We start from the raw sequence: 18,915 nt of genomic DNA, 5'->3' as shown, positions 1-18,915 counted from the left end.
AAAAATAAAATGTTTAAAATAAGTAAATGAATAAATGTACAGATAAGATATATTTAAAAGATTAAAATATTAAAAACAAGAGTAATAAATATCAAAAACTCAAAACTTCCTAATAATTTTCTAGGACAACCGCTAAAATAATATATTGATAGAGTAGTGGGACAAATAGAAAATTAAAAATAAGATAGCAGATTTAAAGTGAAATTGCCCAGAACAATCCCCCCTTACCAGAAAAAAAAATTATGATAGCAAAACCAAAATTTAACAAAACTAGACCTTTAACAAAACTAGATGAAAAGGTATCCCATGAACCCCAAAATACAAGCAAGTATAAACAACTTCTCAAGAACTATGAGACCCTGTAATACCAACATCTGTACAAGGGGAAGCCGCACAAGAAGCCCAAGAGCTAATGAATACTAACTAGAAAATGCAGTGGCCAATATAAGAACAGCACCTGCAACTGTAAGGGGTTTTTGCACAATCTGCATGTTAAGCGCAGGGGATCTGCAGTAAGGTATGAAGGAGATGGAACAGTCTGTGCCCTCTGACACAACTAACCAGTGTTACCTCCATTTCAGTTCAAAGCCACAGAGCAAAGGAAAACTACTGAGAATAAAATCCAAATTGAGTAGGATAGGATAATAGGGCCAAAGGAAATAGAAGGTCCAGACAAGTAGGGGGAAAGTAAACCACCAGGAGATCTCACAGTGTAGGAGATCATGTCTTTGAACACTTGACAGAAACAACAAAAGAGGGAGCTCCAGAGCTGTGAAGATAGAAAAGCTATCCTGACCCAATAGTCTTATCTGAAGTTCAGGGAAACTAATTTCACATAAAAGTGAACAGGGGCACCTGGGTGGCTCAGTCAGTTAAGCATCCATCTTTGGTTCAGGTCATGATCTCACAGTCTGTGAATTCAAGCCCTGTGTCAGGCTCTGTGCTGACAGCTTGGAGCCTGGAGCCTGCTTCAGATTCTTTGTCTCCCTCTCTGTCTGCCCCTCTCCCGCTCATTTTCTCTCTCTATCTCTCTCAAAAAATAAGCATTAAAAAATTTTTTAATGAACAACAGAAAAGGATCACTGTGGAATCCAATAGAAATCTATTTGGAAAATGAAAATAAGGATAAGAATAACATCTCCACAATGAAAGTATGCCAGAAAAACATGCCTATGAAATAAATGAAAAGTGTACCTTCATATTTCAAAACAAGTTAAAGAAAAAATATGGAATATAAGAAATAACATAAATGAATTGATAGAACTTAGAAAATTATTATAAATAAAGAAAAAAATTTTTTCAAAAGTTAAGTTTAACAAAGGAGCACGGTATTTCCTTAAAGCAAGTATGTAAAAAAGAGGACTTTTTCAAAAACCAAAAATAAGAGCTCTTTACCTTCCATATCCTGATCAACTTAGTTCTAAGGTGGTTATCTGTATTGCAGGGCTAGGGAGGTTGGAGACAGTTATGGTGACCCATTAGGACTTAATTATGAAGAGGGGGCTTCCACATAAGGGAGTGTCCTGGTGTGAGGAATCAGAGTCTGAGCAGATTAAGGAGGGTAACACACGGTACTGGTGAGTCAAGGAAGTAGGTGGTAGTAGAGACAGAGGACTCCTTACATACAGAGAGATTGACCAAATGGATACATACATGCTAAGGTTAATGTTACCTATAATTTTCATTTTTAGAGTAGAATGTAATAAATATGGAAAGGGAGAAAACTAAAATGTAAACCCTATAAGATTAGGTTAGAATTGGAGAAATTGGTCTAAACATAAGGTTTTTAATTTATATAAACATAGTTATAAATATGTATCTGTTTTACATATGGATATTAAATTTATATACAATTCTCTAGCTGTATCCACTGAGAGAGCCTGGGCCCAATAGCAGTGAGCACACCTAACACTTAGATCTTGGCCTCTAAATACTCTTCCCCACCAAAATTACCAAGGCTGTTTGGATTAATGGCTGTTTCCAGGTGTGGGGAAGGGAAAGTACTAGATTTTTCTGTAATATTCTGTGCTAGATGAAGGAAACGTGTCAAAAGGACAGAAAATCCAGTTTGAAAGGGTTCCCGCTGGCTAAATTGAGAACAATTTGAGCATCAAATTGATGATGATAATACCAGCTTATACTGCACTGAATAAATTAGGAAATCACGAGTCAGGCTCTGCACTGAAAGCATGAAAAACCTACTTGGGAATCTCTGCCCCTCCCCCCACCGGGCACTCTGTCATGCACGCTCTTTCTCTCACAATAAATATTAAAAAAAAAAAAAAAAAAAAAAAAAGAACATAACATCTTTCCCGTGATATTCCTGCCAGATTTACATAACTGGAACCTAATCATGTGGAAACATCAGACAAACCTAAATTGAGAGACGTTCTATAAAATAATTGACCTGTAATGTTCAATAGTATCAAGACTACAAAGTCGAGGGAAGAAAACTGAGAGACTGTTGTGACTGAAGGATACTAAAAAGATATGACAACTCATGATTTCAGTCTAGATCTTTGATCCCTTTGCTATAAAGGGCATTACTGGGGAAACTCAAGTAGGGTGTGAGCATTCGATGGTAGTAATGTATTAATTTTACTTTGATTTTGATGGTTTTGTTGTTGTATAGGAAAATATATTTAGGGGTACCTGGTGGCTCAGTCAGTTAAGACTCTTGATTTCAACTCAGGTCATGATCCCAGGGTCATGGGATTGAGCCCCACATAGGACACACAATGCCCCACGTTGAGCATGGAGCCTGCTTAAGATTCTGCTCTCTCTCTGCCCCTCTCCTCCCTCACACTTTCTCTAGAATAAATATATATATGTGTGTGTGTGTATATGTGTATTTATATATTTGTAGTTTATTTACTTACTATTTATTTATAGGAAATATTCAACGGTGGTGCGACATCAAGGTAGCAAGTTACTCTCAAATGGTTCAGGAAAAACAGTTGGGGATTGCTTCAATCTTTGGAAAATATGTTAATAAAAAAAGAAACAAAGAATAAAAAAGGATTTGAGAATGACAGATAAAGTAGACAAAGAATATTCAGCATACATGTGGGAGTCTCATAGGAAAAAAACAAAACAATGCGTATAGAACATATTAAAAATACATAAACAAAACTTTTCTAAAATTAAAAAACTCAAAATATGTATCAAAAAGACATTCTGTTTACCTAAGATTATAACTAGCACTGAGAAATATTCTCACAAAATTACTGGACTTAAAATTATTAAGATCAAAAGAAAAATACACACAGACACACCCTCCCCACCCCCAGCAAGCCCCTCAGCCTCTCTGCTCTCCCTTGCCTGGCTCCGTTCCCCTGTGACCCCTCCCACCCCCCACTCCCAGGACTGGTCTGACCTGTTCCATCTATTCAGAAAGACATTGAAACTGAAAACAAATTGAGAACAAACCAAAAAGTTGTATGGCAGTTTTAACTATCACTCATTTTTTTTTAATGTTTGTTTATTTTTGAGAGAGCATGACAGGGGGACAGAGGATCCAAAGCCACCTCTGCACTGATAAAAGTAAGCCCGTTATGGGGATTGAGTGAGTTTGTGAGTGAGTTATTGAGTGAGTTGTGAGATCATGACCTGAGCTGAAGTTGGATGCTTAACCAACTGAGCCACCCAGGTGCCCCTCTATCACTCATTTTTAACTTCATAAATAAATGATAACAAAAACCTCAAAAAATAAAAGAAAAAGGGGCACCTGGGTGGCTCAGTCAGTTAAATGCCTGACTCTTGATTTTGGCTCAGGTCATGATCCCATGGTTTGTGGATTTGAACCCTGCTTTGGACTCCCTGCTTTGGACTCCCTGCTGACAGAGAAACCTGCATGGGATTCTCTCCCTCTCTGCCCCTTCCCTGCTCCTGCACACACACTCCCTCTTTCTCTCTCAAAATAAATTAACTTAGGGGTGCCTGGGTGGCTCAGTCAGTTAAACATCCGACTTCGGCTCAGGTCATGATTTCAAGGTTCATGAATTCAAGCCCCGCATCGGGCTCTGTGCTGACAGCTCAGAGCCTGGAGCCTGCTTTGGATTCTGTGTCTCCTTCTGTCTGTGTTCCTCCCCTACTTGTACTCTTTTCCTCTCTCTCTCAAAAATAAATAAAGATGAAAAAAACTTTTTTTGATTAAAAAAAATTAGAAAAGAAAAAGAAAAATTCACTTGAATTCCAGGCCAAAGGAAAAACATTGCTCTTTAAATGAAAGAAAATGAGGTAGTCATTAGAACTTCATTAGCAATGGTTTAAAGGAGACAGTGGAGTCAACATTTTCAAAGAATCAAGGAAAGAAACTGAATCAAATAGACTTTCACATATAAAGGCTGCAGTCAAATGTATCAACAACAGATTGGTATTCTGATGATACTGTTCATATAAACACTCTGAGAAGAGAGAACAAAGTTCAGACACCCAAAATGATGGGAGAGATACTGACATAAAGACTGATGGTAGCAATTAATTGCAATTAGTTAAAATAGTTGTAAGGGGAGAGTGTATAATATGAAAAGACTGTATGCTCTGACAATTTGGATAAAGTATAATTATTAGAAAATGGGGAGTTTGAAGATGCTATGAAAATAGAATAAGCTTTGTGATCACTTTAAAGTTTTTAACTGGACATAAAAGGATAATATTTCACTTTGGCTCTGAAGTGATTGCTCATGGTGGAGGGGGCAAAAGCCAAACAAAAGGTTATCATTAGAACAAAAGAATAAACCGTACTAATTTTATATTTATATATTTATTTTTGAAAGTATATAAAACTTATTCTTTGTTTTAGGAATTTCATATGTATTTTTAAATTTAGGAAGGCTTGTCCTTGGTGTGTGGGTGTGTATGACCAAATAAAATAGACTGCACAGAGGAAGTGTGTTCCTGTTACTGTTGCTTCATAACTACTCCAAAGCTTAGTGGATTGAAACAATAACCATTTTATGGATTCTGTAGATTAGGAATTCAGGCAGGATTTTGTCTGGATGGTCTTTGTAGCATAGCCTAAGGTCACTTAATGGGATTCAGCTGGTCGGTGAAGGTCCACAATAGCTTTACTCCCCTTGTCTTGTGCCTTGGTGATAGTGGCTGGAAGTTACGGCTCAGAACACCATCACGTGACCTCTGCAACATGGTTCTTTGAGGGTTGTCAGACTTCTTACATGGTATCTGACTTCCCCCAGACAAGCATCCCTAAAGAAACAGGGAAAAGTTTTGTGGCCTCTTCTAATTTAACTTTGAAAGTCACATAGAATCATTTCTACCATATTTGCTTGCTTGTGAGTAATAAGACCAGCCCAAATTCAAGGAGAGAGTGATTAGAGTCTGCCCACTTAATGGGGGAATGGCAAGGTCACAGTACAAGAACATGTGGGATACAGGCATGTATCTTTGGAAAATATACCCTGACACAACTATTCGCACAGAAGGCTTGCCTACATATAAATAAGGTATAGTATGAATAGAACGGAGATCAAACAAATTCAGTCATATCAAACATTACCTTAGTTCAAAGAAAACAATTTTCAGATTTGCTGATAAGGCAGAATGTAACTCTTTCCAGTATTTTGTTGTAACAAAGAGATGAAGGTTAAAAGCAAAAGAACTATATAGCTATTAAAAAAGAATGAGGGACATCTGTCCATGCTACTACACAGTGTTGTTGCTGTATCTTTTTAAAAGATAAATAAAATAAATTGGGCGCCTGGGTGATCAGTCATTAAGTGTCTGACTTCAGCTCAGGTGAGCTCGAGCCCTGCTTTTCTCTCTCTCTCTCTCAAAAATAAATAAATAAAATTAATTTATAAAAGTGGGCAATACATATATGTGTGTGAATATATATACATAATGTGTACATAATTATGTATTATATATATTAAAATACTCTAGAATAAGTATATGTAAATGTATTTACATATATATGTGTATCTGCTTCTATTTATTAAAAATGGAGGAATAAGCCTTTCTGTAAATGTTTATATATAATGTTTATATATAAATGTTTATTATATTTATATCAGTCATTTATATATAATGACCATATATATAAATGTTTAATATAATTTAGGGTAGGAGAGAGGACAACCTAGACTTCTTTTTTAATATCCTTGTCTTACAAATATGACCTTGAAACTATTTTACCTACCTATTTAAAAAAATGAAACTCTTAAAAGCCACCCCTAAATGTCAAAATTGACAATAAAAAAGAACAAATGAACTTAAGTGTATAAGAAATGAGCCAACTGGATAGTTGGCAACATTAACACCTAAGGAGGAACTACTCCAAGTAATTTTAAAACAGCAATTAAACTATATATATATATATATATACATATATATATATATATATATTCATCCCTACTAGACCATGCTTTAAGGTTAAAAGGAAGTAGGGAAAGTAGTTAACTGGTCTCAAAAACGATGCCGTGGTCTTAGTTGTTGGTGTCATTATTTCAAGGCTGTTGTAAATGTAATACTGGAAAAAATTAAAAAGTCCCCGTGTAATACTCTAATTCTGTTATTCGCAGTGTCGCGAGAACTAGGATTCGTCTTATGCAAGAAAGCACATACAGATAGAAGATAGAAGGCATTAATTACAAACTTAATGGTTTTAATTTTTAATTAGAAGAACCAGTATAGGGCTGCCTGATGGGCTCAAAGGAGCATGTGATTCTTGATCTTGGCATCATGAGTTTGAGCCTCACATTGAATGTATAAATTACTTAAATAAATAAAACTTTTAACAATAAGAGGAACCAGTATTTGTACCTCCATCCATCAGTCTATCTCTGTTTTCACTGTGCCTTTGCAAATAAAAGTTTGCCATGAGTTGTTTTTGTTTTTGTTTTTCTTTTCTTTAGAGTGAGAAAGGGAGAGGGACAGGGAGAGAGAGAGAGAATCTTAAGCAGGCTCCATGCCCAGCATGGATCCCACACAGGACTCAGTCCCACAGGGCTCTGGGGTCATGACCTGAGCCAAAATTAAGAGTTGGACACTTAACCAACTGAGTCACCCAGGCACCTCAATGCCATGAACTGTTAATTGTTGAATTGTACTGGACACATTATTACTGTCTACTAACATTTGTATTTTAAATTTTCTGTTATATTTTTATTTTTTTTTTTAATTTTTTTTTAACGTTTATTTATTTTTGAGACCGAGAGAGACAGAGCATGAACGGGGGAGGGTCAGAGAGAGAGAGACACAGAATCTGAAACAGGCTCCAAGCTCTGAGCTGTCAGCACAGAGCCCGACGTGGGGCTCGAACCCACGGACTGGGAGATCATGACCTGAGCCGAAGCCGGCTGCTTAACCGACTGAGCCACCCAGGCGCCCCTCTGTTATATTTTTAAAGGATAGTGAAAGGGGCGCCTGGGTGGCTCAGTCGGTTGAGCATCCGACCTCGGCTCAGGTCATGGTCTCACGGTTCGTGAGTTCAAGCCCCACATTGGGCTCTGTGCTGTCAGTGTGGAGCCCACTTCATATCCTCTGTCCTCCTAGCTCTCTGCCCCTCCCCCACTTGTGCTCTCTCTTTCTCTCTCTCTCAAAAATAAATACTTAAAAAAAGAACACTTTATTACTAGTTTGAACTATTAAATGTTTTTGAGTTTTTTGATGAACCGTTGCTTCAATTAATCTTAGTATCCATAAAACAAACATGGTGTCTATGGTAAAAAGAAGAATAACTCCACAATAATCATGTTTGCTCTTCCTCTGTCTTCTTAAACTATACAAACTCCCAAGCAAGATATTTGCTCTTGCTTTAAGACCGTTTGTATTTGTTAGAAAATCTGAGGAGATCTACCCTAATTTCTATAAAATAGTTTGTTATAGAGAAAAAGGTATAAAGGTGTGTAAATGTGTAATGCAGTATATTTGAAAAAGTGCTTATGGTTTTATTAATAGATTTAGTAGTTTTTACTATATGATATAGTTTAAAATAATTCATCGTCAAAATCACACTTGCTTTATATAAAAATGATCTTAAAATGTTTATTCAAATTGTTTTGTATCTTATTTTGGTATTTTGAGAATTTACAAATCATAAAATGAGTTGAAGTAAATTTAATGTACAGTTGTTAAGGCATATTTTTCCTGTATTATTGACTTTTGCCATATTATTGACTGTACACAAGTTCTGTGTTTCAGCACATAAAAGTAACTGATTTCCTCAAGGGGAAAAATCAGTAAACAAAGTGTCTAGTATAAATCATTATAGGATTCTTTTTTTAAGTACAAAAATCAGAATAAATTCTGAATTTTAATCTTTAAAATTTACAGTTAGACAGTAATGTGAGGTTGATACCACTATTTGATGCATGAAAGTTGTCTTTTAATTGATTAAATGTAATATGAACTTTAAAATAGCATATGAGAAAATTCTAATTCAGCCAGTTCTAATTTATGGTACATTTGGAAAATTGTTGGTTTTTTGAAATTTGCATTTTGTCCAAAAATCTTACACAGATTACTCTTTCAAGGTTCTAACCTCATATAATTATTATAAGCCAGCTAATGTATTTAATACTTTATATTCAAGTAACTTATTTTTTTAGAGTGTAAAGTATAAATTTATTTTTTTCCCCATCAGAATACAGTCGTTTTGAAGCCAAAATACATGACTTACGGGAGCAGATGATGAATAGTAGCATTAGTTCAGGATCAGGTTCTCTTCGAACTAGCCAGAAGCGATCCCTCTATGTCAGGTAAATTTTTTTACTTCTAATTATGGCAGTCCTTATTTATGCATGCATGCAGAGTCCTTCACATTTTTTACTATGACTTAGTTTTACTGTAGAAGAATATATTGCAAAGAATATATTGCCATCTGTCTGGCTCAGTTGGTGGAGCATATGACTCCTGATCTCAAGATTGTGAGTTCAATCCCCATGTTGGGTATAGAAATTACTTAAAAATAAAATATAAAAAAAAAAGAAAAAAGAAAAAATCTATTGTAAACCAAAGAAATGTTATTTTAGGATTGATTTCTTGACAGTCTGTCTTTCAAGAATTGGAATGTTACTATAATTGTATTAAAGTTGTACAACCCCTTGAATAATAATGGCATGATAAAGACAAAATAAATGTGGGAGAAAAAAATTTTTAAGTTATTTTCCTGAGTGACTGTATTGTAGCTTGGTATGTCATATCATCCAACACTTACTTATATTCTTTATAATAAACTGTTCTCTAACATTTAATTACTACAGTAATGTCCATAATAGCAAAGGGAGCATATGTAAATAATAGCTTAAAATGTGAGTAGCCTCAGTAGAGAACACAGATTCAGGAAATTTCTACATGTATTTTTTGAATTTAAACTGTTCTTTTTTATTTCATTGGCTAATAAGACTTACACAGATGACCTATTTGTATTCTGTATACTCTTTTTAGCAGAGCCTTTACTCAGCATTTTATTGAACTATTAGTTTAACTTTAGTTGATGACTACGGGTAATCTGTACCATTCTTCATTAATTTTGTTCATTTCTTCTGATCTTACTGAGGAACATTTCCTAGTATGTTTTATTTATTCTTCTGATGAGAGATGATGTATTTTACATAAAATAGACATGTATCCCATATGTGTTTGTGCATATGTATAAAAAAATCTATGCAAACAAGCATGTATTCCATACTTGTTTACATATGATATGACTTACTGTCTCAAATGTTATTCTGTGATACGTAAGAAAAGGAAACTGTTCTCACTTTCTTCACTTGTTCTTTTCCTACCCCTTTCATTCCTCCTGCCCTACCAGTGATCTGGGAATCCTTAGTCTATCAGATTTTTCTCTTCTTCCACTAATTATTGTAATATTTATTAAATTTTATTTAGATTTATTATTTAATTTATTATTTCTATACATTATTTATTAAATTTTATTTATTAAATTATTCTGTCCCAAAGTGTTTTATGTGATACTGATATCTACAGAAAAAGGAAAAACAGATTTGTTTATACTCTCCTTTTTTCATTTTCTTCTTCTTGCCCATATTTTCTAATTTTAATATAATTAGGTGTTGCCTTTAATAGTGATTTATTAAAAACTTACAAAGGCATAAAAATCAAGACATTACATTTGTTTCAGGCACCTTTAATGAGTCATCTTTACTTTTTGTTATTTTTTAAAGAAGTACCTTATTTTTGCAAGTTATATACTATCAAAAGATGTAATGGGGGCTTCCAGGTGGCTCCATCAGTTAAATGTCCACCTTTGGCTCAGGTCATGATCTCGTAGCTCACACGTTTGAGCCCCAGGTTGGGCTCTGTACTGACAGCTCAGAGCCTGGAGCCTGGTTCAGATTCTGTGTCTTGCGTTCTCTCTCTGCCCCTACCCGACTCGTGCTCTGTCTCTCTCCTGTGAAAAATAAATAAACGTTGTAAAAAATAATAATAAAAAATATCTGTCACCTCCGAAAAATCCCTAATTTCATTCTCTGAAAACAGTCATCCTCCGTTTTCTTAGCAAAGTCCCTTGTCTTTACCCCCAAATTTCTAAATAATGTGCATATACTGCTGTTTTCCAGTTTACCATTGTAGATAACTTTCTCTTTCATACCAAACTATTCTTCATCCTTTATCACTCAAACATAGTGTCATCACCGTTAATAAAATTAATAGCATTTAATCATGTGACTATTACAGTATCTGTCATTACTCAAGTAGTATATTATAACACCATCCTTCCTTTCTTCTGCAGCCCTTCATTTTTCCTAGGCATAATAATCATCTCATTTTTATTTGCTTAATTGTTCATGTACTTATTACTAAGTATCTTTCTTTATCTTACAATAGACTCTAGAGTTTTTCACTTAAGAAACGTGGTTGTACATATGATCTTACACTTCAGATTTTTTCTATCTTTCTGTTCCAGTCTGGACTAGTTACTTTATAGACTTGCTGTGTAGATCTCATATGAGACTTGCCTTTGCCACTGTCCTATTCCTTTTATTTTTTTAAGTTTATTTATTTATTTTGAAAGAGAGAAAGCATGAGTGGAGGAGGGAGGGAGGAAGGGGCGGGGAGGGGGGGAGAGAGAGAGAGAATATGAATATGAATCTCAAGTAGGCTCTCTGCTGACAGCATAGAGCCCAGTACAGGGCTTGATCTCAGGAAACCATGAGATCATGGCCTGAGCCAGATCAGGAGTCAGATGCTTAACCAGCTGAGCCACCAGGTGCCCCTGTCCTATGCCTTTTAGCACTCTGCTATGTCAGAGTCTGTTTTTTTCAGTGCCACATTTTCTTTCTCAATTTACTTTCCTTTAATAAAGCACATTCTCCAATAAATTCTTGAAAAAAGAGTATATGGGGGACATTTTTTGAGTATTAGCATGTCTGAAAATGACTTTACTTTGCCTTCTCCTTCATAGAGTATTTGAGGTATGGAGGAAGGTATGATATCCTATTTTATTTTCTAAAAGCCTCTTCTTATTTGATCCTTTTTTTGTCGTCTTTTTATTTCATGGACCTAATATCTTCTCATTTTCTCTAATGTTCTGCTTCTTGAATTCTGTGCATTCTCTGTATTTCTTTTTTTCTAGTTTGCCTCTTTTCTTGCTTTTCATATGTGAGATGATCTTTAAATATTTAGTGATCCTTATTTTCTATTCTTATGAATGGAGAATGAAGCTAGCTGGATTTAACTATAAAATACTTGGCTTTGTTCATTGCCCTTTCCCACCCGAGGTCATTGTTGGGGTCATTAAATATCTCTAGAAAAGAATCCTTAATCTCTTGCCTGCAGTATAAACAAGGCTGCTAGAATTTCCATTTTCAGTGTGCAGATTACTTTTTATCTGTCTTTAGCCCAGCACCACGTTCCCCATCAAGTGCCAGAGTACAGAACTTACCAAATTCAATTTCTTTAGAAACTAAACCTCTTGTCTTCTGGGTCTGGGAACAAGAGAAGGGATCTAGAGGTTCTAAGTGCTATATGAAGTGTTTTCACCAGTTCTTTTGTTTTCACTGCTGTAACTTACCTCTGCCTACCTGAATTCTGTACACTTCTACTTCCTGAGCATTTCTAGGATCTGGTGGAGTAAACCTTATTTCAGTAGCCCTCTGTTCAGACACCCCATTTAAGCTTCCTCCAATCTGCAATAATGAATAGGTCTACCTAAGATCCAGCAGTAGCACTACTAGGTATTTGCCTCAAGAATACAAAAATATTAATTCAGAGGGATAAATGTCCCCCCACCCATCTTTATAGCAGCCTTATCTGCAATAGCCAAATTAGGGAAACAGCCCAAGTGTCCATTGACTGAAGAATAGATAATGAAGTTGTGGTGTACACACACACACACACACACTCACAATGGACTATTACTCAGCCATAAAAAATGAATGAAATCTTGCCTTTTGCAACAGCATGGATGGAGCTAGAAAGTATTATTCTAAGTGAAATAAATCAGAAAAAGACAAATGCCATATGATTTCACTCATATGTGGAATTCACAAAATAAAACAAATGAACATAGTGGGGAGAAAAGAGGGAGAGAGACAAACCAAGAAACAAACTCTTAACTATATAGAACAAACTAATGGTTACCAGAAGGGAAGGGTGTGAGAAGATGGGTTAAATAGGTGATGTGGATTAAAGAGTGCACTTGTGATGAGCACCAGGTGATGTGTGGAAGTATTGAATGAGTATATTATACACCCAAAATTAATATTACATTGTTTATTAACTAACTGGAATTTAAATAAAATTTTTTTTAAAAAAGAGAGATAGGTTTAAAAAATTGGGTAACACAGAAAGGAATATGATTTGTATCCTAATTTCCAGTTGCCAAATTAGAACTAAAGAATAAATAAATTGTATTATAAATGTAATTGCTGGGATTCTTTCCTTTACTTTTGAGAGAACTACTTTGGATGAGAATTTAAGTATTGTATATTAATTAATAGAACACAGTATTTTTATCAAATTTTAAAAGATTCTTAACATTTTGCAATTACTATATTAATACAGTATTTTTTCCAAAATATTTAGCAGCTGTTAAAGTCCTGTATAGTTAGTTTTCATCATTGTTATTGACTCAGAAAATTCTGTTACTCTAGTTCTGTGAACAAATAGAAGGAATAATTAACTGACACAATAGTCACTCTGTTAATCTAGTCTTACACTCTGCAACTAATGAATCAAATCTTTCAGGGAGTTTGTTTTCCCAAGTATGTGTAGCCAAAATAAAGAGAAGAGTTATCTCTTAATATTTACTTTTTGCTTATTAATTTAGAGCAACTCTCTAGGTTTGTCTTCATTTTAGAATTCAATATGGGTTGCCAGTGGATTACACTAAAAGCATTTTTTTTTTTTAATTTCTCATCCAATATTGAAAGAAATAAGGTGGTGCCTAATTTTAGAAAACTGTTAGCATAAGTCACTTTTACTGTTTCTTTTTTTGTCTGTCCTTCCGTATGTAGTGCAAATTTGAACTTGGCATTATTTTGCCCACCATGGTATCTTGTTTAATTATTTACCTGGATTATATACACTTTCAGAATCCTGTGTTCATTTAATATTGGAATGAGCATCATGACAAATAATCATAGACTTTTTTTTCTTCTTAATCTAGAGCGCTTTTTGATTATGACAAGACTAAAGACAGTGGCCTTCCCAGTCAGGGCTTGAACTTCAAATTTGGAGATATCCTCCATGTTATTAATGCTTCTGATGATGAGTGGTGGCAAGCCAGGCAGGTTACACCAGATGGAGAGAGTGATGAAGTTGGAGTAATTCCCAGTAAACGCAGGTAAATATAAGTCTGGTACAGTCTTACCACTTGAAAGTAGGGCAACATAAATAATTGTTGATTTTTAAAATCCTTTTACCAAGATGGTGATGCTTGGTTTTCCATATTGTGTTTCACAATCATTTGATTTTGTTCACCTTATGTTGTAACCAGTGACGTAAAGAATATGATGCCCCCAAAGGTTTTTAAATAACTTTGCCATGTATCTATACCATTGGAGGGAGAGAGATTTAAAAGCCTTTGTAGTTTTCTCATGTAGGTGGTGATGGAATCTTAAACTTTACATTTTTGATTATATGAATTGCCTCCTTTAGACTTAAAAAATGGAAGTGTAAATAAATGTGAAATGTTTAGAACTATCTTGTTACTTGCTTCACATCTTTTTTCTTGATTAATTTAGAAGTATTGGTACATTCACTGGTCTTTCCTCTTTGCTTTTAACCACTTATTATCGTGATTGATACTTACTGTCTACTGGAAAAGTAGTCAAGTATAGACATAGATAGGATGATCCCAGTATAGAGAATCCTCTCTAAGGTCTACGAAATGCTGCTGAATGCCCCTACTTTTGTGAGAAATGGTATTAAAATGTCAGTTCGTAATTCCCCCGAAATAGCTTTTTTGTGAGATCTGATTTGTACAAATCATTGCCTAAAAGCCTCTTTAAGTTTTAAGATAGCCAGCCAAAATTGGTAAAGAGACATTAGTGTTTAGTGTAGCTAGTTAATTCACTTCAGGTCAGGCTTATGATGGAATACACTTGTTCTGTTCTAATGAGTTGGATTTATAACTTATTTTGTTAAGAGCCTCTGTAATTGATAAGTATGCCAAATCATGTACCTATTTATAAACCTCTACCTGTATATATTTGTATAACTGCTTGTAGAAGTTGAAGAGTAGGAATATTAAAATATTACCTAGATTTGTATTTGTGGTTTGGGGATTTATGACTGTTCTATGCTAGATCCATATATTTAGCAAGCTCCAGCTATTTGGCTAGATCTTATAAAGAGGCAACTCCTCTTTTAGCAATACAGCCCTAAGCATAACTTTTCTCCTAGAATAGAACAGTCTGCTTTAAATTCAGAAATGCTTCCTCTGTGCCTTGTTGAGTCAGTAAAAATCTCACATCTTAAATATCAAAGTCAGAGTTCCTAAAAATTGTCTTATCCTTTGGTACCTCATATCTCTCATAGGCTTTATGTGTGCCTGCAACTAATAAGAAAACACTGGCTTTGATGGAAAGAGATTCTTTTTATTTTGTACAAAAATTCTATGAAGTTGAATTTTGTGGGATTTTTTTGTTTTTTTATGTTTATTCATTTATTTATATAATTTTTCTTCCATAAGCTATAGTATGAAACCACAACTAATTATGCCGTTTTGTTCTTGAATGTATTCAAAACTTCTGTTTTCTTAAAACAGAAGTATCCCTTTCTTAGACCTCTACTTCTAATAATAGCACAAGGAATTGTAGTTACTACAGTTCTTAGTTTTCTTTCAGGAATAGTATTTACAGTTAAGTACAATTTAAATCAATCAACTATTTAGTGAACAAGATAATGATGCGAAAACAAAGCCATTTTGAGTTGTAAACGTTTACTCACCAAATGTTAGTTTTGCAGTGCCCTCAGTAAGTACCTAGGCAGAATTATAAATTAGTTAATCATCTCATGGACTCTCTAATCATGTCACGGACTGTTCTAGCACAATAAAAACAAGTTTCAAATCCTTGACTACTAAGGTTCTTCTGTATCCACGATAAAACTATATAGCTAGATAATGAAGGAAATACAGTTATTCTCAACCTGTTGTGGTAAGTTTTTCTGCTATATACTAACGTAATATCTATGTTGAAATTGAGGATTTATAAAAGCTTAATTTACAGGAAATTTTGCGAGGTTCATATTGGTATTACAATCTACATGAAACATTTGTTTTGATGTAGTTTTGTTGGCTTGCTTATTTTGAATACTTGGCACTTTAACAAGTTTCAAAATTCATAAGATCGAAAAGCTGTACAGGCTTCCTTATCTTAAGCTTGTTCCCTTGGCACCGATTTCACCTGTAGAGGGATAACTAAGGATAACTAAGATTACCAAGTCTTTGTATCTCCTTCCAAAGATACTTTAAAGTTTTTGTATACTGTAATTGGTTTCTTTCTGTATTTACACAAGTATATCACTGGAGCTAAATTTAATTTTTGTATTTCCCATTTTTTTATAAAAATGTCAGAGCTACAGAAAAGTAAGTAACAAGAGGAAGAATAGTACAAGAAACAATAGTACAAGAAATCCACATATCCTTCACCTACTTTTACCAGTTGTTAACATTTTGCCTTATTTGTTCACTCTCTTATGCTTAATTTTTGGCATATGTGTATGCCCCATGCTAAGCTAATATTTAAACAATAACAAAAAAAACCCAAAATCTGGCAAATTGCTTAATTCAGAAGTGGTTCCTCATAATAATTTTAATATAATTATGGAATTGAGTACATTTATAAGTACACATGTACTGTATTTTGATACTTCACAAGTGGTTTTGTTTCATAATAAAATGAGCCCTATATTTCATTTTAGAAATTATAATTAATTTTGGGATGCAAACCTAGATGACTTCTGAAGACTTTAGAATATAAAAGTGCCCTATATTAAAGTATCAGTTTTAATGATTTCTAGTTAGGCCCTTAGATATTTCAGTATACTTTAAAAATAGCATTCTATACTTTGACAGAGTTGAGAAGAAAGAACGAGCCCGGTTAAAAACAGTGAAATTTAATTCTAAAACAAGAGGAGATAAAGGGGTGAGTATATGAAATTTCATATTTCTAGATATTAGTAATTGAGGATAGTAGGTTTTTTCTTAATTCTTGCTGGAAATACATGATTAAAATTAGAAGGATTTTGCTGTAAGAGTTAACCATCAACAGGTGTTGTTATGGTGCTTTCGCATAGTAGATACTGAAGTAATTTAAGTATTACTAAAGTAATTTAATTTATTAAATTAAAGCAGTCATTTTACAGACGTTTTTCAATTAAGTTATTTATTTTGAGAGAGAGAGAGCACGCGTGAGAAGGGGGAGGGGCAGAGAGGGACAGAGAGAGAGAAAGAATCCCAGGCAGGCTCTGCACCATCAGCACAGAGGCCAGTGCGGGCCTCAAACTCACGAACTGTGAGATCATCACCTGAGCCAAAATTAAGAGTGGGACTAAGTCATCCAGGGACCCCTCATTTCATATATTCTTAATATACTTTGGTGAGGTTATTTATACAAGTGAAATAAATTCAGCCTTCATTCAGATGTCCAGTTAGAAACTTGTATCATCAGTATTAATCATGCAGCTAATTTAATAATACATGTTCTGAGATAATATGCCCCAAAATATTAACTAGGTCATAATGTAAGTTTACAGGTTTTTGTAAGTTAATTTGTGGAAATTTTTTATTGCCCTTCTTTGTGCCTAATATAATTTATTAAGGAAAACCCATGCTTTAAATATTTGAATCAATATGAATTTTTATTTTGAGGAAATAAAGAGACAGTCAAGAGGGGGAATTATAGATGGTCAAGAAATACTTGTAAACTCTTTCATATATAATTTTAAATGTGTTTTTGTTTTCATTGTTAAATTCTGCTTAAATATAATGGATGCCCATAGATGAAGGAGCTATTATAGGCTTTGTCCTGTACTATGTATGTAATTACTACAACAGAATATTGTAGCAATAAGCCTAAAGAAATAAGCTGAACATATATGTTGTCTTGAAATACTATTCATAGGAATGTTTTATGTTTGGGTTTTTTTCTTTTTTGATCTAACACAAGTTTTATCATCTTTTGATCATATCTCAAATGAATGTGGGAAGTTAACTCAACAAATTTTAATTAACCCTGTCATTTGTGCTTCTCTGATAAAACTAAGCACATAAACTTAAAGCCTTTAAGATAAATATCCTTGATCAAAGAAGTTAAATCTAAGTAAATTATATAATTTATTCAGTTATTTTAGAAATGATAAATTAGTTTAAAATTGTAGCTTTCAGAAAATAAAAAATTACATAGTGTGATCTGAAGCAATATGTAAAATAGAAATTTGGGAGAAGAAAAAAATCCCAAGTAAATGCTCAGGATTTGCTTTTTGTGCTTATTTTATATATGTCTTTAAAAATAACTTAGTAAAATACACTGTCAATGTATTGAAAAAGAGGTTGCATGTTGTAACTTTTCTTTCATACTGTAAGAAGTTAACTGAATTAACGACATATTTAAATCTTAGTCTTGTTTGTTGACTGTAACCAACTTTATACACAGTCACTGTGTTCTAACACAGCACCAAAAGTATGCATGATACTGAGTGGGGTAAAAATACGCTTGCCATTGATACAGAACTGCATTCCTTTCCGTAATACCATTTCCCATTCTAAGTTCTTTTCCTTTCCTTAAATGGTGGTTTATGGACTTATTTCCACTACAGACTTATAACATTTCAGTTTCTCATTAACATTTTTAACATTCATTTAGCTATTTTGGCAATACCACATATAGAAATTATGTATTTAATATATATATCATGAATTTGTGATATTTTATCAGTTCTTATATTTATCACACTCTGTCTTTCCTGCAGTGTAGCATAAATAACAATAAGTAATTAAACAGTATTTTGTATTGAAAATGTAGACAAACTGGAGGTAGTATGTTTCTTCAGTTTTATGTTTTCCCTACACATATTTGTCTTCTTTGCTTTGTGCTATTTTCACTTTTAATAAATTCTTCACCTGGAGGATGTTAAGTGTAATACAATTAATTCTTTTCTTAACTAACAGCATTTCTTTCTGTTCTCTATTATGATATCTTTATGATATCTCATTTTGGCTAACTGCAAAGATACCAAAAATCAAAACATTTTAAACTTCATGTTTCTTTTGGTTGTTTGCTGTGAAACTGACTCTGACCACTATATATGCAGTAAGAGGGACAAATGAATACCTTTTATTAAAAACATATCAGTTTTATGAGATACCATAAAAATTATTACTAGATTCAATGGTTGTCATGAACAAAAAGATTTAGTCCTTCCCTAAATTAAATTACCATGAATTTTTCTCTATTGAAACATAACTTTTCTTCTATTTTTCTT

The 18,915-nt window shown here is 33.8% G+C and overlaps 1 protein-coding gene across 29 annotated transcripts in view; it reads left to right on the top strand.

Moving 5' to 3' along the window:
- Window positions 1-18,915, top strand: part of DLG1 (discs large MAGUK scaffold protein 1) — a 273,708-nt gene that overhangs the window by 213,567 nt on the left and 41,226 nt on the right. For all 29 annotated transcript variants that reach the window (XM_019448747.2, XM_019448748.2, XM_019448759.2 and 26 more), the window contains 3 exons: window positions 8,606-8,720; window positions 13,595-13,771; window positions 16,508-16,577. In XM_019448747.2, the coding sequence (XP_019304292.2) occupies window positions 8,606-8,720; window positions 13,595-13,771; window positions 16,508-16,577 (362 nt within the window). The remainder of the gene's footprint in view (window positions 1-8,605; window positions 8,721-13,594; window positions 13,772-16,507; window positions 16,578-18,915) is intronic.

The sequence above is a fragment of the Panthera pardus genome, unplaced genomic scaffold, assembly GCF_024362965.1.
Source record: "Panthera pardus isolate Hobbes unplaced genomic scaffold, ASM2436296v1 HiC_scaffold_16, whole genome shotgun sequence".
In the NCBI taxonomy this organism is placed as follows: domain Eukaryota; kingdom Metazoa; phylum Chordata; class Mammalia; order Carnivora; family Felidae; genus Panthera; species Panthera pardus.
The sequence above is the reverse complement of the archived record's forward strand: the minus strand, read 5'-3'. Positions and strand labels throughout refer to the sequence as shown.